The 18,195-nt window shown below is 36.4% G+C and overlaps 3 protein-coding genes and 1 pseudogene across 7 annotated transcripts; 2 read left to right on the top strand and 2 right to left on the bottom strand.

Annotated features, from left to right (window-relative positions):
* The first annotated feature begins 2,481 nt into the window (after window positions 1-2,481).
* LOC126599537 (uncharacterized) lies at window positions 2,482-9,221 on the top strand. Of its 3 annotated transcripts, XM_050265928.1 has the most exons (13): window positions 2,482-2,852; window positions 3,469-3,518; window positions 4,018-4,289; window positions 4,375-4,449; window positions 4,536-4,594; window positions 4,747-4,882; window positions 5,586-5,682; window positions 5,784-5,850; window positions 6,213-6,311; window positions 7,219-7,308; window positions 7,859-8,013; window positions 8,494-8,595; window positions 8,772-9,221. In XM_050265928.1, the coding sequence occupies exons 3-13, from the start codon at window positions 4,037-4,039 to the stop codon at window positions 8,911-8,913; spliced, it is 1,275 nt and encodes a 424-aa protein (XP_050121885.1). In that variant the 5' UTR covers window positions 2,482-2,852; window positions 3,469-3,518; window positions 4,018-4,036; the 3' UTR covers window positions 8,914-9,221. The 3 variants fall into 3 exon arrangements, with proteins under 3 accessions (XP_050121885.1, XP_050121887.1, XP_050121886.1); XM_050265930.1 differs by lacking the exon at window positions 3,469-3,518 and having other exon boundaries at window positions 4,015-4,289; XM_050265929.1 differs by lacking the exon at window positions 3,469-3,518.
* A 351-nt stretch (window positions 9,222-9,572) lies between these two features.
* On the bottom strand, window positions 9,573-12,198 carry LOC126599539 (uncharacterized). Of its 2 annotated transcripts, none has more exons than XM_050265932.1 (5): window positions 12,035-12,198; window positions 11,502-11,667; window positions 10,701-10,833; window positions 10,467-10,581; window positions 9,573-9,907 (listed from the first exon to the last, which is right to left on the bottom strand). In XM_050265932.1, exons 2-5 carry the CDS (start codon window positions 11,657-11,659, stop codon window positions 9,849-9,851), a joined length of 465 nt encoding a protein of 154 aa, XP_050121889.1. In that variant the 5' UTR covers window positions 11,660-11,667; window positions 12,035-12,198; the 3' UTR covers window positions 9,573-9,848. The 2 variants fall into 2 exon arrangements, with proteins under 2 accessions (XP_050121889.1, XP_050121888.1); XM_050265931.1 differs by having other exon boundaries at window positions 9,573-9,910.
* Window positions 12,199-12,306: 108 nt separating this feature from the next.
* LOC126599536 (uncharacterized) lies at window positions 12,307-15,978 on the top strand. 2 transcript variants are annotated; one of them, XR_007615181.1, is made up of 5 exons: window positions 12,307-12,622; window positions 13,063-13,954; window positions 14,504-14,670; window positions 15,043-15,121; window positions 15,413-15,561. XR_007615181.1 is itself a non-coding variant. In XM_050265927.1 (4 exons), the coding sequence occupies exons 1-4, from the start codon at window positions 12,369-12,371 to the stop codon at window positions 15,618-15,620; spliced, it is 1,521 nt and encodes a 506-aa protein (XP_050121884.1). In that variant the 5' UTR covers window positions 12,308-12,368; the 3' UTR covers window positions 15,621-15,978. The 2 variants fall into 2 exon arrangements, 1 of the variants encoding a protein (XP_050121884.1); XM_050265927.1 differs by lacking the exon at window positions 15,043-15,121 and having other exon boundaries at window positions 12,308-12,622; window positions 15,413-15,978.
* Window positions 15,620-16,559, bottom strand: LOC126599540 (NDR1/HIN1-like protein 6; annotated as a pseudogene).
* Window positions 16,560-18,195: the final 1,636 nt, after the last annotated feature.

Consider the following 18,195-nt stretch of genomic DNA (forward strand, 5'->3'; position numbering starts at 1 on the left):
CGTTAATTACTACTCCAAGCTCAATTAGAAAAAGAAAAAAAGAATGTTTTGAATTTGGAACACATCAAGTTGAAGAAAAATTCTTTATTAATGGCTTGTGATCAAGTTTTAATTAGGATAATCGTCAGTACGAGTAACATAGAACATTTGCATGATGAAATTGTTCATTTATTCAATACATTTGAATGACTAAACAATCACTTATTCTAATAATCAAATGAAGATTAAGAAATTTAACAATTTCAATTACGAAATTTATGCAGTTTATACAAATGAATTTATATGGTGCCATACCTTGAATATATGTATGCTATTAAAAAGGTGAGATATGTGCATTTTTTCATAGAGAGATGCAAGTATTATTTTTTTACTGTTTATAAGTTGGTAATTAGTCGATAAGTGCATACATTATTATTTATTCGGTGTCAATAAGGGATGGAAGGAAAAGAGGAGACATGAAGACAACGTCCACGCTCAAGTCTCAATAATTTGGACAAAGTATAAGAAGAGCTTGGTTTCTTAAGGCTTGGTGCATATTCACATAACTTCGTACTTATGATTGAAATTGTTCATATTATATAAATCATTTTAAAAATATCATTTCTGCAAAAATCAATTAAAATTACAATTATTTAGTCAACCAATTATAGTAAAAAAATAGACGGTTTATAATACTTTTGCCGAATCTATCCATCTATTTTTATAAAGATCAACACTTGGCTCCTCAAGGTTTAGGATGAACTCCTCTTCAAAATATTTTGTATCCAATTTACATAACTTCATGCTTATACTCGAGACCGTTCACGTTATAATTCACTTTGGTGTAAAGATGATCTCATAAAAAATCAATTAAAAATTATTTAATCAATTGACTATTGAAAATAGATAGACGGTTTACGATACCTTTACCGAGTTCGATTATTTGTTTGTATATATAGTTCAATGACTAAACATGATTGAAGACCATAAGAATTATTAGGATATGCTAAACTTCATTTACATTAGTAATTTATATTGATTTTTTGTACTGATGAAATTTACCTGAAATTTTCATTTATAATAAGTTGTTCTAATCATGGGTGTAAAGTTCATTTGAACCGGCTGATCCAAGTTAATTCCATAATAAAAATGTGAAACTTGAACTTTACAACAATTAGATATTTGGTTAAAAATATATATAAAAAAGATATGTTGAGAGTATGAATTCCACTACTAAAAGTTAATGAACATTATATATATTTATAGATAAATAGACTACTCTTCGTATTATCAATTAATTTTATAATATAAACAATTTATTCGAGATATAACACTTAAAAAAAAACCAAAGTACCCATTACTCGACAGCTCGCACTACCATAAAACTTTTGGATAAGCCTCCTCCCTGCCTCCAGGAGTAGTTGCACCATTATATGGTTGCCACTAGTCGTTTATTTTGTGAAATATGTAGTCGTAATGGGGACGAAATCGATTCAAGTCAGATGGAACTGGCTTTGTTTTGTTATATTTTCTGTAGTTCTGAAAAGAGAAAAGAAGAAAAGATGAGTTGCAAACGACAAGTGTACACTCCGATATCAACACCAACATTCTCAATTCATAATTTTGATTAATTGATAAGTTAACAGTTGTTGCCGGAAATAGAAAGAAGGGTGAAAAAATAAACATGCAATGCAATTTGTGCAAGTGAAAAGGGCGTGCAGAAATGACAAGAATAACCGTCAGTTAATGTTGACGTAGGAAAAGAAGGACCGACCAACTCTTTTTATCTCATCACTCACTGGTCACCAGTGATGTCCGTCGTATGATGAGCACTAACACTGACAGAGAGAAAAAATGAAAGAGAAACCAGTATCCAAGGAAGGAAAGAAAGAAAAGAAAAAAAAAAAAAAAGGAGAGAGAGAGGGATTAAAATTCTCTTTACTCCCCTTGTTATCATTTTCTTTTACATTTTATATTTTATATTTTATATTTTTATAAAAAAATAATATGATGTGATTTAACCGTAATCGTTTAAATAAGAAAAAAGAAAAGATAAGAAAAAAAAAAGATAAAAGAATTCTACTCCGAAAATCCATTGAATGGTGATGGATATATAAAATAATAATAATAATATTGGAAGGAAGAGGATACACAAAGTTGAAAGTTACATTCCAATTTTCCAATTTCCCCCATTTGTTAATTTTGTGTCGAGTGAGTGAAGTTAAAACTCAAAAAGGCTGAAAGCTTTAGGAAGCTGTAGTTGTATGTGTAGTTAACAAAGTTAAGTAGAAACATCAAACATGGCCCTGGCTTTAATTGTTATTTATTTTATTCTTAGGGAATTGATGTTTGGTACTTAGAAAATCTCATCCTACCCTTTTTACAAGTGTATTTTTCTTTCTAAATATAAAAAATTTGAATTTTGAAGTGTAAAATGAAAATTTTGAAATGTTAATAACAATACTTCATTTTTAATATAAGGAATTTTACATTTTCCAAATTTCCAATACCCTCCTCTGTCCTCCTCACTTATGTTTGTTCGGCTCTTTCTTCTCTGGACTCCGGACGACTCTGCTCCTACATCAACAAAAAGGCAGGCTGCCTTTCTCCTCTTTGTAAAAATTTTCAAGGGCTGTTGGTCTGTGATCAATCTCTCTCCAGACTGCAGAGACCAAATAAGCTTAAAAGATTAAAGCTTCTTAAAGGCTAAAGGCGGTAATTGTGGGGTGTCCGTCATAGAGTAAAAGAGCTTGTTTGTTCCTTCTCATATTATCGTTAATGGAGGAGACTGACTGACTGATTGGGGGTTGATGATCGAAAGAGTCCACCAACTTGGAAACTCAATCCAAAGTCGCTGCCTTGTATGTTAACTGGTAAGTATTCTCGCCTTCTCACCCTATCAATTATTCAATTGCTTCCAGTTGCTTGGATTGGAGCCTCGGAGACTTTGGAGTCCCTTCAAGCTTGAAGCTTTGAAGCTTGAAGCCTGGAATTCTGGGTTTTTAATTTAATAGAATTCAATTCAATGCTTTGCTCCAGTTGTTGCTTGTTTCAACTTGTTTGGTTGGACACCCTTTCTTTACTCATAATCCTCGGCTCCAGTTCACTATTTCGTGAGAGGAAGGGTTAGGTTACTCCAAATACCAAATACCAAATACCAAATACCAATTACCAATTACCAAGCACCAAATGTTTTCCTTTCCTTTCCTTTAGAGTATTTGTAGTTAAATTGTAGAATTGCTTTACTTTCACATTCACATTTCACATATCATTTCAACGGACGGGCGTACGTATGCAAATGGAATTGCAATTGGTTGCACGAGAAATCACCCCCTTCTTTCTCTTTCAACTCTTGTCCAACGCCATGCCTCCCTCATGCCTTTCATGTGATTCATTCTCTCCTCCTTTCACAAAAAACTAACTAATTTTTTTAATTTTTTTCTTCTAGCCTCTCTGATTCTTCTATTTCTTTTTTTCCTTTTGCTGCAGAAAATACAACAACGCTAGACCAATCACTCACCCTTCCTTTAACAGACGAGGTTTGTTTTTTATTTCATCAAATTTTCCCAACTCTTATTTATTTCTTTACATACTACTAATTAATGCTCCCTTCCTTCACACTTGGTCTACCTTTGTAAATAGATATAATTGTTTTTAAATACCAATTAATAAAATTTAATTTCTCAATCTCAATCTCAAAGACAGAGAGAGTTCTAGTCAAGCCATTTAGGTGTTGCCCGTGAACAACAACCTACTACTTGTGCACTTTGGTGGTTGGCATTTAATTATGCCTTCCTTGCTGTTTATTATGTTCCTCCTCCTTGTGATACCCATCTCCATCCTTTGGACTATAGTATTTGAATAATCTTCGTTTCTGTTTCATATGCATGCTCTTCTGAATTCACCACTGTTTCATGTGTGAGAGAGTCTGCCTGCGTTAATTTGCAAATTCATATGCATAGAGAATCGTATGCGTGTGTCTATAATCTATATATACAGCCGCCGATTCTGATTGAATGAACTTTGTTTGGTTAGCAGATATAGCGAGTCTTAGGATATGGGATGCCTGGTCTCAACACCGAAAGATACACTAGGAAATAGGAGGAGGCCGGCAAATATTGGGGAAGTTTCTGTCTATGTTCCTGGTTTGCGAATCCCTAAACCTGTTGATTTCTCTCAGTCACTTGGTGATCACTTGTCCAAAAGTTTAGTGGAACGCCTAACTGCTTTAAGGACTCGCATAGTTGTAATGGCTGCCCAAGAAGGTCCAACAATTACCAGAACGAGGAGAAGAGCTGCTACTCAACATGGTTCTCATAAACACAAGCTTGTTAATTTTTCCAAATGATATCTGAACTCAGATATTTCTTTATCTAAATGAATTCTTATCATCAGGTGGTTCAACATTGGCTGATCTTCAGCAGGCTCTCGAGGATTATTTGCCTGTCCTTTTGGGATTAATGAAAGATGGTAAATCATGATCTCATGCCATCTCATTTAATTGTATCCACAAGTTTTAGTAAATCCTAAAGGCGTTTCTTATTTATAATGTGAAGGAAGCCAGCTACACCACAAGGTTCAATTTTTGTGGGTAAATCATGAGGATGATGCAGAGGTGGGCATGTGGGAGCGCTCTTAAAGCTCATATTTCTCTGTTGTGCAAATCATAGTTTTTGCTTTCCTCATTCAGTCATTCCTCAAATAGTGTTCAGATTCAATGATATTGTCAAGGGGAACCTCGCTTAATGTGAATGAATGATTCTACAGGAAACAGCTATGTCTAATGCATGGTACGAGGTGCTGTCGATTTTGCACTTAATGGCAATGCTATCATTATCACAAGCTAACTTGTTACTTCTTCCAAGAACATCTGGTGATGGTTATCAGCCAAAAGTAACAGAAGGTAGGCATTACCTCATGAAAACTGAGCTATAGCCGATTAATTATGATTTTTTTATCGTCTCTATTATTATCCTACCATAAATGGGAGCAGCCTCTCCATAAATGGGGGTAAGGCTAGCCGACATTCACCTCTCCCAGACCCTGCGTAAAGCGGGAGCCTTGTGCACTGGGTACGACCTCTATTATTATCCTACCATGGCTTGTTAAGTTAACGAGAAAAGTTGTGTTGTCAATGCTTTCTAGAATGAGTATAGCTTTAATGGTTATAAAGTCTTCTCAGTTTCTAAGAGAACTTTGTGTTATAGTACAAAACTGTCGCCTGGATTTAAGAATCAGATGCAGTAATTTTTGGGTGAAACCTAGTATGGTTGACGTAGGAACTCAGTGAAAAATAGTAGGAATTGGAAAATCGGAGATAAAAAAAACTGAAAATTCATTTAATAGCAGTATGCTGATATGTTAAGGAATTCACTAAGACGAATGAAAAATGGATTTTGTGTTTGATACTTCGTACTAAGTTCTTTGTTTCACCTGTTTATATTATATTATCAGAAATCTTGTTTTTGTAAGACTTCTAAAGAAAATTAACAAAATCAGTGTATGCAGTAGTTGTCATCAGTCTACCTTTAGGTTGTGCCTTGCATGGCCCTTTCTTTTTCATTGGTCATACTATGAAGGTTCCATTGTTTTTCTTGTTGTTACAGAGAGTAGGCGAGCTTCCATTGATATTTTCCTGAAGGCAGCAGGATACCTTGATTGTGCCGTCCGACATGTTCTTCCACAGTTGCCTACTGAGCTCAAGTTTGTATCAGTTTAAAATTTGCACTGATTTTTAACTTTCTGCTTGTTATCATGTTCCTAACGCTGTTATTTATAATCTTTTGACTATTCCTTGATTGCAGGAGAAATCTGCCAATTGACTTAGCAGAAGGAGTTCTTCGAGCGCTTTGCCTACAAGCATTAGGACAGGTAGTAACTTTACTTAAAGGGACTGATCTGGTAAAATGTTGCATTTTATATTTCAGGATTTATGCTTCTGAAATGCCATCTTTTACTATAAAACATAAGTATTGCAGTCAGCCTGAAGTTGTGAACCTGTCCTGCTTAATGGGCACAAAGGGTACAACTGCAATAAGTTTGGTTTTTCATGCATCTTCTTTCTTTCTTTTTTGACATCTCGTTATCGTCCAGCTTATCCCGAAAATGAAATTTAGTTGGAACCTTGTGTCTTCTGACTATTATGTTTTGCTGACCCTTTTATCTTTTGATTTCTTTGTTTTATTTTATAATTTTTACTTCATTCTTTCATTCTTTCCACCTGTCTCCTGTAGGGTGTTGATATTCAACTTGGAATGGCAATAGATAGCACAAAAGCTACACTTGCAGTGAAGCGAAGGCTTGCATGTGAAATGGTGAAGTATTGGCAACAGGTAAGAAATTTATCATGATTGCTGGTTTGATCTTGTCAATGAGTAATATCATTTAATGTCTGGGATATTTGTTATAAATTTTCCATGCTTCCATTGTGTTCCTGTTTTAATTCATCTCCTTTGGCTTATGTGCATTTTGAATTTGAACCTTGTGAATTGAGTTGGAAAGAGGAAACAGTAGTCAGCTCGAATAGCATCAGTTTAGGGTCTGAATTTAGATATTCTAGATTAACGGACCATTATAGTGATTCTAAAACCGCGTTGTGAGAACATGATGGATTCCATCGATGGCAAGGTGAAAAAACCAAAAATGATAACAAATATACACCCTCTTTTGTTTGATGCCTTAGGTGAGCTTACCCCATTTATACTACTACTCTATATTTACTAGTGAGTTTGTTTGGTTCTAGGTTATTATCTCTTTCTATCAGTAGTCTTTCGTAATGTGCCGGATTCTCTTTCACAAAGGATATCATGCCTTCACGTGCATATATGATGCATGCCCATGATGCTGAACTTACCCACATACCCAACATTTAGAATGGGTAAAAAAACAGGAACTCTCTCAATACTCCAAACAAGAGGATCTAACCTCCAATTTGTGCTGTTTGTCTAAAATCATATCCTTATTCAGTATTCCTTTTATTCATAATCCAATTTTTTGGTACATTCTTAGGTTTTCCTGTTGCCCTTCCCAACATTGAGTAATTTTGGCTGTTCTCTATTTGGAGTAGTTGTGAGAAGTTCCTATACATTTCATATCAGTTACATGTCTTATATAAGTTGTTAATTCTTGTGGTTCACTATGTTTGTCATGATTACTCTTGTCATCCGAACACATTATATGTTTGTTGAATCACATGGTGATCCTGAAGCATATTGCTTTCTTTTTGCCATTTATTTGCAGGCTCAAGATAACATTATGAACCTTCCATTATTAAATGGTTGGGGTGAAAAGCATCGGCTCTTTGTGAAGTGGAAATATGTTGAGGCAAAGGTATTTTGCACTTTCTGCTTGTCTTTTTTATGCTCTTACCACTATCCTTCTAAACTTATGAGTTTACCTCCCACTATAAGGATAGTGTCTATGAGAGTAATAAGGAAACCAAAAGCGTGATTTAACATGTATGTTTTATTTATGGAGGGAAAATAGTGGCCTTGTAGTGATTCCTCTAGAAAGCACACTTGCATTTATCTAAAAAAGATATCAAGTTGGTCATTTGTATTTTCTACGTTGGTGATTACTCGCTCATTCGGTTTGTCTTCCCTTGTATTAGATTACGTGCATGCAGATTTTGATACCTATGTTCTAGTTTCTGATACACTATTGTCTTTTCTGAATGAGTAACTGCCAAATGAAAGTATATTGAACTATTCATGAAGAATCATGTAGTTTAGTTCATTCTTTCGAGTTGATCTAGCTGATAGGGAGGGGTCTTACGCTGCTAATGTTGAATATTTGATTTCAATTACGAATTACGATTGAAGTTTGTGTTCTGAACAGCTAACCAAAGTTCTTCCAATTTTAACCTTCCCATTTTAACCAGGCTGCTGCATATTACTATCATGGTTTGATCCTTGATGAGGGTAACACAGAAAAATTTCATGGGATGGCTGTAGCTGCTTTGCAAGCAGCAGATGAGTATTTCAAAGAAAGTAAGAAGGCATGCGAAGCATTTAATGCTGCTTCCCCTTTGTCGAGGTGGGTAGAGGCTGGATTTGTGTATTCATTTTGCTAATTTCATTGGGTGGCATCTAGCAGATTATCTGCTGTTTTTTCTAGGGGCAATAAATTATATGCTGTAGCCGCAATATCTTTATCCTCTCTCCCTATCTCCATGAACGTCAAACACAAACATGTACAAGGAACGAACATAAAATTGTCTTTAGTATGAGATTTGCAACTTTAGGCCATTAAGATGGAGTTCAGTTTCTACGAGAACTCTTCCTAAGAAAACTGTCTCCTAAATTATCTACTCTAGAGTCTAGTCCAATCTCTAGATATTAGCAGAGATTATTCTACAGGCCCTTCTTGAAATTTGTGTGCGTATTGTGAAGATCTACCTTCTCGTATGTAGCATTGGATGTTTCAAGATTGAAATGTCCATTAGCTGATCAGTTTTCTTCTTCTTGTCAATCGTTCTTCTTTTAATGGTTAAGTGCTTTTTTACACATTATGCAGAAATCCACCGCTCTGGGGAACCATGAAGTATCTATCTGAGAAAATTCCAAAAGATGCTTCAAGCAAAGTGCGGATAAACCGTGATCTGTACTCACACGAGAAGTATGTCCTGTTCCTGCCTGAGAGAACTATTACCAATAGTATTTTGTTTATGCCTAAATGCAATCTCCTTTTCACTCTTGGCACCCCTAATTGCAATCTCAGTGTTCTTGGCTGATGATACATAGAACAAACCCTCGGGAATAATTAACGTCTGGTTTTGGATATTTCAACTGCAGAATCATGGAGACAGCACCAACATTGCCCGATTTTGCATTGGCCTTGAAACCGGATGAATTCCAACTTCCTCCAGTAGACCCCTCTTGGAACATGGAGCACATGAATAAGGGCTCCAACCAGCTCAGGAATGACAGAATATAAGCAATATATGAGAATAGTTTTCTGCGTTACAGAGTAAAAGTGACCGATCCAGAAGTGCAGATGGCCATTCGAAACTGGGTGGATTATTCTTCAATCGTTGTGCATCCATTTTTCCTTATAAATTTCTTCTGTTCCTTCTCCCGTGAGTAATTTACTTTTGATAGAGCTCTGTAAAAGTCTCCCCTCTCTTGTGTGTAAGTTGTTAATTGACTGCTTCAGGGAAAGAGATGAATGATTTGTTTGCAAAGTACCAAAAATGGGGTATTTGCCCATCAAAGTTAATCCAGTACAAATACGTTTGCCCATCACTTTCATTTCATAAAAAAGCATTCTAAAATTATTCTGTTTAAATTGACTGGATTTGTTGGTTGGAAGTTGGATCTTGGATGTCACTTTGGATTTGGAATCGGAGTGGGTCTTGGGTACGGCCACCGCATCTCAATCCACCTACTGCGCACATGCTGCTCTATAATTTCTTCTCTAGATGTAGAGGTGGTGGCTGTAACCAAGACTTTCTCCTGTAATATTTTCATCAACAAGAACCAAGGATAATCAAGCACAAAATCACACATTGTGGCTCCCAACAGGTCGGAATTTCCAACTTGGAACTGCAGCAGGCCATTCTGTCTAGGGTGTTGATAGCTCAAGTTGGCTGTGGATGTTTGTATGGAGTCTATTGACACCATTTTCGTTGTTTGGCGAAAATACCAAGAATACATTCAGTTTCAACAAATGCAGAACTCAGAGTTTATCATCAATAATAAAGCTAAAAGAAGCAGATTTCCAAGTCACTACTTGCAAACAGGTACAAATCTCTATTCAACATGTTTAAAAGTGAGCGGGGAAGGTCTGATGTTTAACTCGAAGAGCTTATGTGATTTTTTCTCCTTTTCCCCTTTTTGTTTTTCAGGTGCCAGGGTCAGGAAAAGTCAATTCTAGTCTTCTCCACCATTTCCGCCATCTCTATCCAATTGCTTTTGCTTCTCTTGTTCCCCTGCTAAAACAAAAAAATACAAAAAGAAAGAGAAAACCAGTTATTAAGCAGTTGATTCTCATTGTCACAGGAGATAGATTAATTAAAGTGTAAAGTGATGCAGTTCCTTGAAACCTTCAAACCAATTTCCTAACCAAATGCAATGTTAGCCTCTTTACATTGTAAGCCAAGCACATCAACGAAAAGACTTGATCTTTTTAATGCAGAGGCTGAACTGAGGCCCCAATTATGGTTCTGAAACTATTTACTTCTCCAGACAATGCAACTGAATATCCAATGGGACACCATGTGAGATTGATATATTTCCCAGTGGGGGAAGCATGACTTTAATAATGGCGAGGAAAGTAACAATGCAAGTTACTGACATACAGCTCAATATTAGGAAAGATGAAAAGAAATATGAAGAGATCAACTGCTTTATTTCTGAAAACAACAATACGGTAATGGTGATCGAAACTTATGGCACGCCTTCTAACGAATCAATTTAAGAAAATATTTCATGATGTTCAATCTTTTAAATTTTCTATGGAGGGTGATGGTGAAAATGGTAATTACATACCCATAAGTTTAAGCATTGCCTTTTGTGTTCGCTTTTCAAGCTTATCAAGCCTCTTCTGCACATCCCTGCGAAGTTCCCAGTTTGGTTTTTTAGGAGCAATATTCACAAATGGGTCCTGAACGTTGATCCAGAATTAGCACATGTAAGATAAGGAACAATCCCTTTGAAAAGCACAGATGCTAGTGATTAACTGAATAAGAGAGTGGGCCTCGAAATTCAAAAATAATCAAGCACCTCTTTCTTCTCTGATAGAGGAGGTACTGCTGCAACAGGGTCTTCAAACTTTGGCAGCACCGGTGGAACAAGCTTTCCCCCCTGAAGCTGCTTATCATGAGGAACATAATTTCGGAATTTCATGTTGGCATTACTGCACAAACTTACAGTTTAGGAGGCAGCCATTTTTTCTGGGTCCTATAAACTTAAAGGCCATGAAGAACAGACAAAACCTATGTATCAAGTAATGATATAATGGAAAACATCCTGACCAAGCCTTCTACTATAAATCAACTATCTCACTAAGCTAAACAAATACAACCATGAAATGAATTCCAAATGCTAGTATAAGTGAAGACATAGACTATGAAAAAAAATGGAAGCAGAAGTCTCATATGTGTATGGTACGACAGTATCTACTTCCCAAACTTCATTCAGCTGCTCCTTTTGGGGATTATTCAGGTTTACTCTTGTCCTCACCCTAAAGATCTTGTGCTCACGATGAAACCACATAATCCATAGTTATGTTATCCCCAAAAAAACCCATAATCACATGCATACCTCATGCTTGTAGAGATACATGAAATATTAAATGCAAAGAAAACCGTTTAGTATCATCTCAAATGACACATGCGTATGAAATATAAATCCAGAGCGAGTAGGGATTGCAAACATCATGGGTAAAATTACCAAATAATGTTCACATTATCAACCCACAAACTTGTGAATTTAAAATTAATATAATACTTGAATAAGACTATTTAGAAAATGGAGGATAGGTAAGGGATATTAACATACAAAACATGAATAGGATCTACTCACGCTTCGTCACTAATTGCATTGTTTTCATTAGTGTTATCGTGAGCTTGAGCGGAATCCTCATCTGGAGTGTTTAACAGTTCCTGAGCAGCTTTAAGAGCTCTTAGCCTCTCTTGACGCGCTGCAAGTACTTGTTCAACGGAGTCCTCTTCAACGGCCATTGCTTCACCTATAGCAGATGAAATGACATTATAATGAATATATATTTTGGCTTAGCACGAAAGAAATTAAAAAAAATTCAGAGGATTGTTATAATTTACACCAGATTATCCTATCCAGCATGATATTTAGCCTTTAATCTGTAACCTTTAATCTTTAATCAAAAGGGGTATTAATTGCAGGTTAAGCCCAAAAGATGTGAAAGAAGTGATTTGCAATAACAACAACTGGCTAAATCAAGAGCCCTAGGCTGGGTTCGTTGGGCAGAAAAAATGAAGAATAAAACAGAAGAGAAATATCATCAGCAGCAGCAGAAATAATAAAAATAAATAAACAAATAGTTGAGGAAAAGTAGCGAGAAGAAGAAGATGGAATACCGGAGAAGACGAAGAGAAGGCCCCGGACTCGTCGTCTGCGGCGCTGGAATGCACTGTTAACACTGTCACTGTGGAATGGAATGGAAGAATTGAGAATTTGAGAGGAAGGAGGAGAAACAAAAGAGGTGGAGACTGGAATAGAAAGACACAGCCGACCACAGGACAGCATTGAGATCAATGGGCTTCTTTTCGTGTTGCATGAGTTGGTCCAAGTGAGATAAATGGGCTTTTAGTGAGCCGAGCCACAGTATATAAAAGGCGTTGGGCCTGCCGTGCGTGCCTCATACGTACATGGAGTATTTTCTTTCTTGTTGGAGTACCTCGTTGAGCAAAAATGGAAGTCGGAAGAAAGGAAGTGATTGATGGAGCAGAAGCAGATGCATATGCAGCACAACAAGCAGCAGTGGAATTGGAATTGGCAAGGAAGAGATGCAGATTTGTGATAGGGCGGATTGAGGGATTGCCAGCTCCTACCAACATCAAACGCACTCTTCTCAAACTGGTTCACTCCGAACTCATTTTTCTCTCCCGCTCCTCCTCCGCCGCCTCCTCCTCCACTTCTTCAACTCCCCTCACCAACATCAAGAGGTTTGCACTGAATTGCTTGCCCATTCATTTTCACATCATCTCATTCTATTATAATGAAATTCGAAATGTATCGTCTGAATCAATGAAATTCCAAAATCAAACAAACAAATAATTATCATCTGGTTTGCTTTTCATTTCTTTACTTGTTTATGCATGAGTTGAGTTTTTTTATTTTATTGTGATTGTGAATGAATGAGTTGAGTTTTTTATGGCCTGGCGTCTAATTCTATTTAGTCTCCAAATAATCTAAACCCACTTAGCTGCTTAATGATTTTATCGTGGAAATATATCGACTGAAAAGTAAACAAACAAGTAATTGTCATCTCCTTCGCCTTTCATTACTTGTGAACTGGAATGAAATGGACTGATTTTGATTGTGGAGTGTCTGTCTTGTATTTGACGGGTATCTTTTTTGTTAATTTCAACTGTAATTTTGGCAGTGTCAATATCGGACACATCGAGGCAGTTGTTCACATTCTCCGGCAGCCCTTCATTACTGGGGTTTCTCGCGTTTGCAAGCCAATCCCTTTCTCAACCTTAGCCCCAGTTGCACAGCAAACCGACCCTTGTGTCAACCACAAACACGTCCATGTTGATATAGTTTGCACACTCCATAGGAACCCTGTCTGGATTGTTGTCTCCGACAGGAACCCTAAATACATTACGTGGACTGGCTTCCGATCCCCTTCCCATCATAAGAGTAGGGGCTTAAAATTGCGTATTCAGCAACTCACTGCTGCTGCCCGCTCTGCTGTGGCACTCAAACCTTCCTCGATTATTCTTTTCTTCTCATACCGAAACGGTCTTAGCAGCGTTATTTGTGATAGACTAAAAGAGGAGTTTGGGGCAACTGAGTTTCGATTGGATTTTCCTATTTTAGACTTTGATTTTGATTTATCCGAGGAACCTGGTGACTGGACTAATGTACTTGCCGCAAGAACGTTTCAACAGGCTTGTGTATTTGAAATAAAGGTTAATGATCCAAGGGACACTGTTTTCAGTTCAGAATCTGATGTCAAGGACTCATGCCTGGGAGAGGTGGCTGCTGAGACTTACCAGGATCCGTCTGTCTCAAAGGAGGACACTCAATTTTTCCCTGTTTTCTCTTCTCTGATTTCAAGAATGGGAATTCACTCATTGGATGCAAAAAATGTGGAATCTGTGAAACTGGGGCGTATTCTGGGTGATGGTGAACTTATTAACTTTGATACAACTGCTTTGATTGCTCTTATATCGGGTATTAGTAATGGTGGTACAGACAAGCTTTTGGCTACTCCAGAAAGTGAATTGAGGCAGCGGTTTAAGGGTAACTACGAGTTTGTGATTCAACAGGTTAGTTCTTCATTCTAGTTTTGTGCTTCCCGTCCCATTTTCTTGGAAATCTTTTGGTGTTATAGCGGGACATAGCCGTATTGAAGGATTGAATTATGAACTCAAAAAGTAGTTAGTTTTAGAGTTAGCGTGTCTGTTGGCTCTGTGGTATTACTCTGTGAATGGTCAGTTTTACTTTTAAGATTTAAAATATCTTGAGAAATCCTTTCAATCCAGGCTGTTCAAGTTTATTGTTTTACAGTGTGGCAGATACTTAATAAACACAAATAAAGATGGATTGGTTCAGTAGATCATTGGCAGTCCGTTAAAATGACAACCTATAAGATTTTAACCACTGTTACTCTGTACATTGAACTTCTTATTATATTTATTTATCTTTTCCTTAAATATTTCTTATGGTATTTGCTATCATGCTGACTCATAAAGTTTGTTTATATGCCTCATCAACCATTTTTTCGTTCTGGGAACTAAATAAAATTATCCACCTTTCACAAGATTTATGTTACATTAACATCCAATCCAGGTTATGGTTTCTTGATATCCTGCCAGGTGATGTCTGAGATTCAGAATCCAATTCTTGTTGAACTTGGTCGCGCAATGTCTGGAAAGAGAGGCATAATCTGTGAAAGTGTCCTTTTGGAGTTCAAAGAGTTAGCATTTATGTGTGGTGGGCCCAATGAGAACTTGAGAGCTAGCCATTTGCTAAAGTATCTTACGTGAGTTTTCCTACCAGTTTTTTGTTACTTCTTTAAACATTTTTTTGTGTCTGCCCCAATTTCAAAAGGATATAAACACTGACATTATAGAAAAAACTAAGGGTCCATTTGATAACAACTTCTTTTTTGTTTTTTTAGTTTTTAGTTTTCATTTTTGTGTTGGAGATAGAATAAAAACATGGGAGAAAGAGAGATAAAGAAGAGTGGAGGAAGGATGCTGGAAGAGATGTAGCAGAAATGTATAAGGAAAAGTACACAAAATGAAAACTAAAAACCAAAAACTGTTTTAAGTTGTTTTTCCTTATATAATTGGCTTCGGCCTGCGGAATGCTTCAACTTAATTGGTGAGTTAACCTTGGGTGTATGATATAGGTCATTGCACATACGAGGAACTTTGTAGATTGCATTTGGAGGATGATGCATGAAATAGACTTACATATTGGCTTCCGAGGTTGGTAAAGCCTAACTAGATTCTAGTGCCCTCAGTCTAGGACATTAAACATATTTTGAGGTTATTTATTTAATTAGGAAATGAAAATTTATAGAAAGAAGGAAATGAGCACTGCACATTTGTGATAACCGACCAACCCTGGTCTGCATTGAGGTTCAAACTGAGTTGTATGGACGTTGGTATGATAGGTTTGATGATTTGCTCCTTTATTATCTATAGGGTCTGTATCTGGTTAATCATTTTCCTTTTGTTGGTATTATCATGCGCTAATAACCTTTAGGACTGGTGCAGGGTTGTTCCTGATAGTCCCTCTGAACGCATGATGAGCCTTCCAACCACTAGAAAACTGGCTTTGAAGAATAAGGTTGTTTTTGGTACTGGTGATTCCTGGTGTGCTCCAACTGTAACGGCAAATATGGCATTTGTTAGAGCAATTTCACAAACTGGGATGTCCTTGTTTACGATTGAGCACAGACCGCGGGCTTTGACTGGTGATTAGTTCTTCTATGTTGTCCTGCTATTTAGAAGCCAAACATGCTTCCATGGATGGCAATGAGAGGTATTGTTAATCCACTTTATAAATTGAAGTGGTTGGGTCTGTATCACATAAGATGCACCCAGAATGACTGGAACGTACAGGTGACAAAATCCATCAGGTGTTCTGGTTAGTTCAAGTTGAAACTGATCCTGCAGGTCAGTTCAAGTTCTGATTATGTGATTCACTCTGCTCGTAGATCCTTCTAGTTATATATTTTTAACTATTGTAGGACACATGACATGACATTTTATCGATAGACATGACTCTATGTAGATCTGTACACCATTACATATAAAATATTTTTTTATTTCCGTCACAACTCAATGGCTGCGTTTACTACGAGAGAAAACGACAACTGCATTGATGGAAATACATATGGAAAGTGCTTCCATTTTGCGTTTGGCCAGTCAAGGCTACATTGAGTAGAGTTTTGTTCTGATGAGCTTGGTAAAACTTTGGTAGCGTCATAAAGCTTCGTGGTTGTATACCACACACTCAACCGGCCACCTTTCTCGTAGTAAACTCCATTCTCTTGTTTGGGTAATTGGCTGTTATTTGACGTCGAATTGAGCATATAAGGTCATGTCCAAATTGTGCCTTAAGTCGCTAATCTTCAAGCTATCATCCGAGTAATTAGGAAGTTTAGGGTGGAAGATGAGATAAAGGAGCAGAGTGATTATTCGCCTGAAGCAGAAGCAGAAGCAGCTTCGTTTTCTCTGTCGCTTTCTCTCTCTGTAGTTGATGATGATGATGAACTGTGTCCATGCAGTAGCACCACCGGAGGCATAGGTGGTATTGCAGTTGGTGGTGCCTCCACATCTCCAGCAGGATGAACACCAACTCTCTGGTGATCAGCCATCTCTATTGTTAATTAACTTTCCCTCATGTCTACGTTTCCAGTCCGTGTATATAAATAAGCATGTAGGTTTCCTAACGTTTGCGTATGGTCCTCCGGCCTTTCTTAATAATATTCCTACGACTTTTTTGGGAGAAAAAAAGTTTCGATCACAGATCACCCCCTCACCTACTCAAAACGACAAACATATCGCAATTTATACTTACAGCGCCAAGTGTATATAAAGGATGTGCGGTGGTTCAGCCAATCAAGTTAATAAGCATTCAAATGCGAATAATACCTTGGTTGCCTTCATCCCTTGTCAGTTACAAATTCAAAATAGCATTCCTAAAACCAAGTTATTTTGACCTTCAAGGTGTATAGTAGGTTAATTTGTTCATTCAATGTTTCAAACAAGGGTGAAGTGTAGATTTAGTCCCTGAACTATCATCCCAGTGAAAATTAGGTCCCTGAATTATTTTTAGGGATAAAAAGTCCCTAAATTTATTAAAAATTGCTAAATTCATTCCTACTATTATATTCAAAGCTATTTTATCCAATTTTTCGTCAACTTAGGTTACTTAACACACTTTAAAGTATAATATTATCATTTTTTCGTCTATAAACCCTTAACATTTCATATAGGTTGCAAATTAACGTCCAATTTACCATCAAAAGTTAACTTACAATATTTCTTTTTGAAAAACTACCAATTTATCCTCCAAAGTTAACTCTATACACAATTTATTTATGAAAAACTACCAATCTACCCCCAAATGTGTATCACATGCAAGTAACGTGACTTAAATTGACGGAAAATTGAATATAGTAGCTTCGAATATAATATTAGAGATGTAATTGACATATTTTTATAATTTAAGGATTGATTTTTCTGAAAAAATAGAGATACAATGATTGACAAAGATACAAGGATTGACAAGCGTCCAAACTCAACAGACAAATTGGAATTCACCCACAAAATAGAAAACTCTAAATTTGGTTGATAATAATATGACATAATCTGAATTACAACTTCGATAAGCCAAGCCTTTATATAGACGTCAAACTCTAATTCTACTACTAGGACATGTAAGTCTAGTAAATAAACGAAACACAAAAGAAAACTAATAAATTCTTATAAAACAGGAAAAGACAAAAATAGCCAAAACTCAAACTTTCCTAAAATTTTAAACTCAAGTCTCTCTTTTCTCGAAGCCTGCTTAAGCTACTAGCAAATATGCAACAATGACTTGTTGCCTTTTCCTTAGCTAAAAACCAATGTTTTCTCATTTTTGCACCATTATTTCTTATTTTGTACGACTTTTGTTTCTATGAATCTCTCCACTTTGATCGACCCCTATTTTCCTACATCAATCCATCAACAAAGGCAGGCTTCACATATGTATATATCATTCAACTTTGTGCCTTTTCTTTTAGAAACTTGAAATACAATATCAAATTCATTTATTTTCCCCCAAGAGAAGCTTCAATTTGATTGCCACGCAACAAATGAAAGAATCTCCAATTCAGTTCTCGAGCATGAACCAAGTAATTACCGAGTAATACGGTTGGTGGATACAAATTCTCTCTTTATGTTTGTAAATAATCTTTGACATCAATTGCATACATGGATATTGATTGGATTCTTTAAACTAAAATTCACTAATGTTGCAACAGGGAACAGTTTACAATAAAGTTTAA

The sequence above is a fragment of the Malus sylvestris genome, chromosome 14 (genome assembly GCF_916048215.2).
Source record: "Malus sylvestris chromosome 14, drMalSylv7.2, whole genome shotgun sequence".
Classification (NCBI taxonomy): domain Eukaryota; kingdom Viridiplantae; phylum Streptophyta; class Magnoliopsida; order Rosales; family Rosaceae; genus Malus; species Malus sylvestris.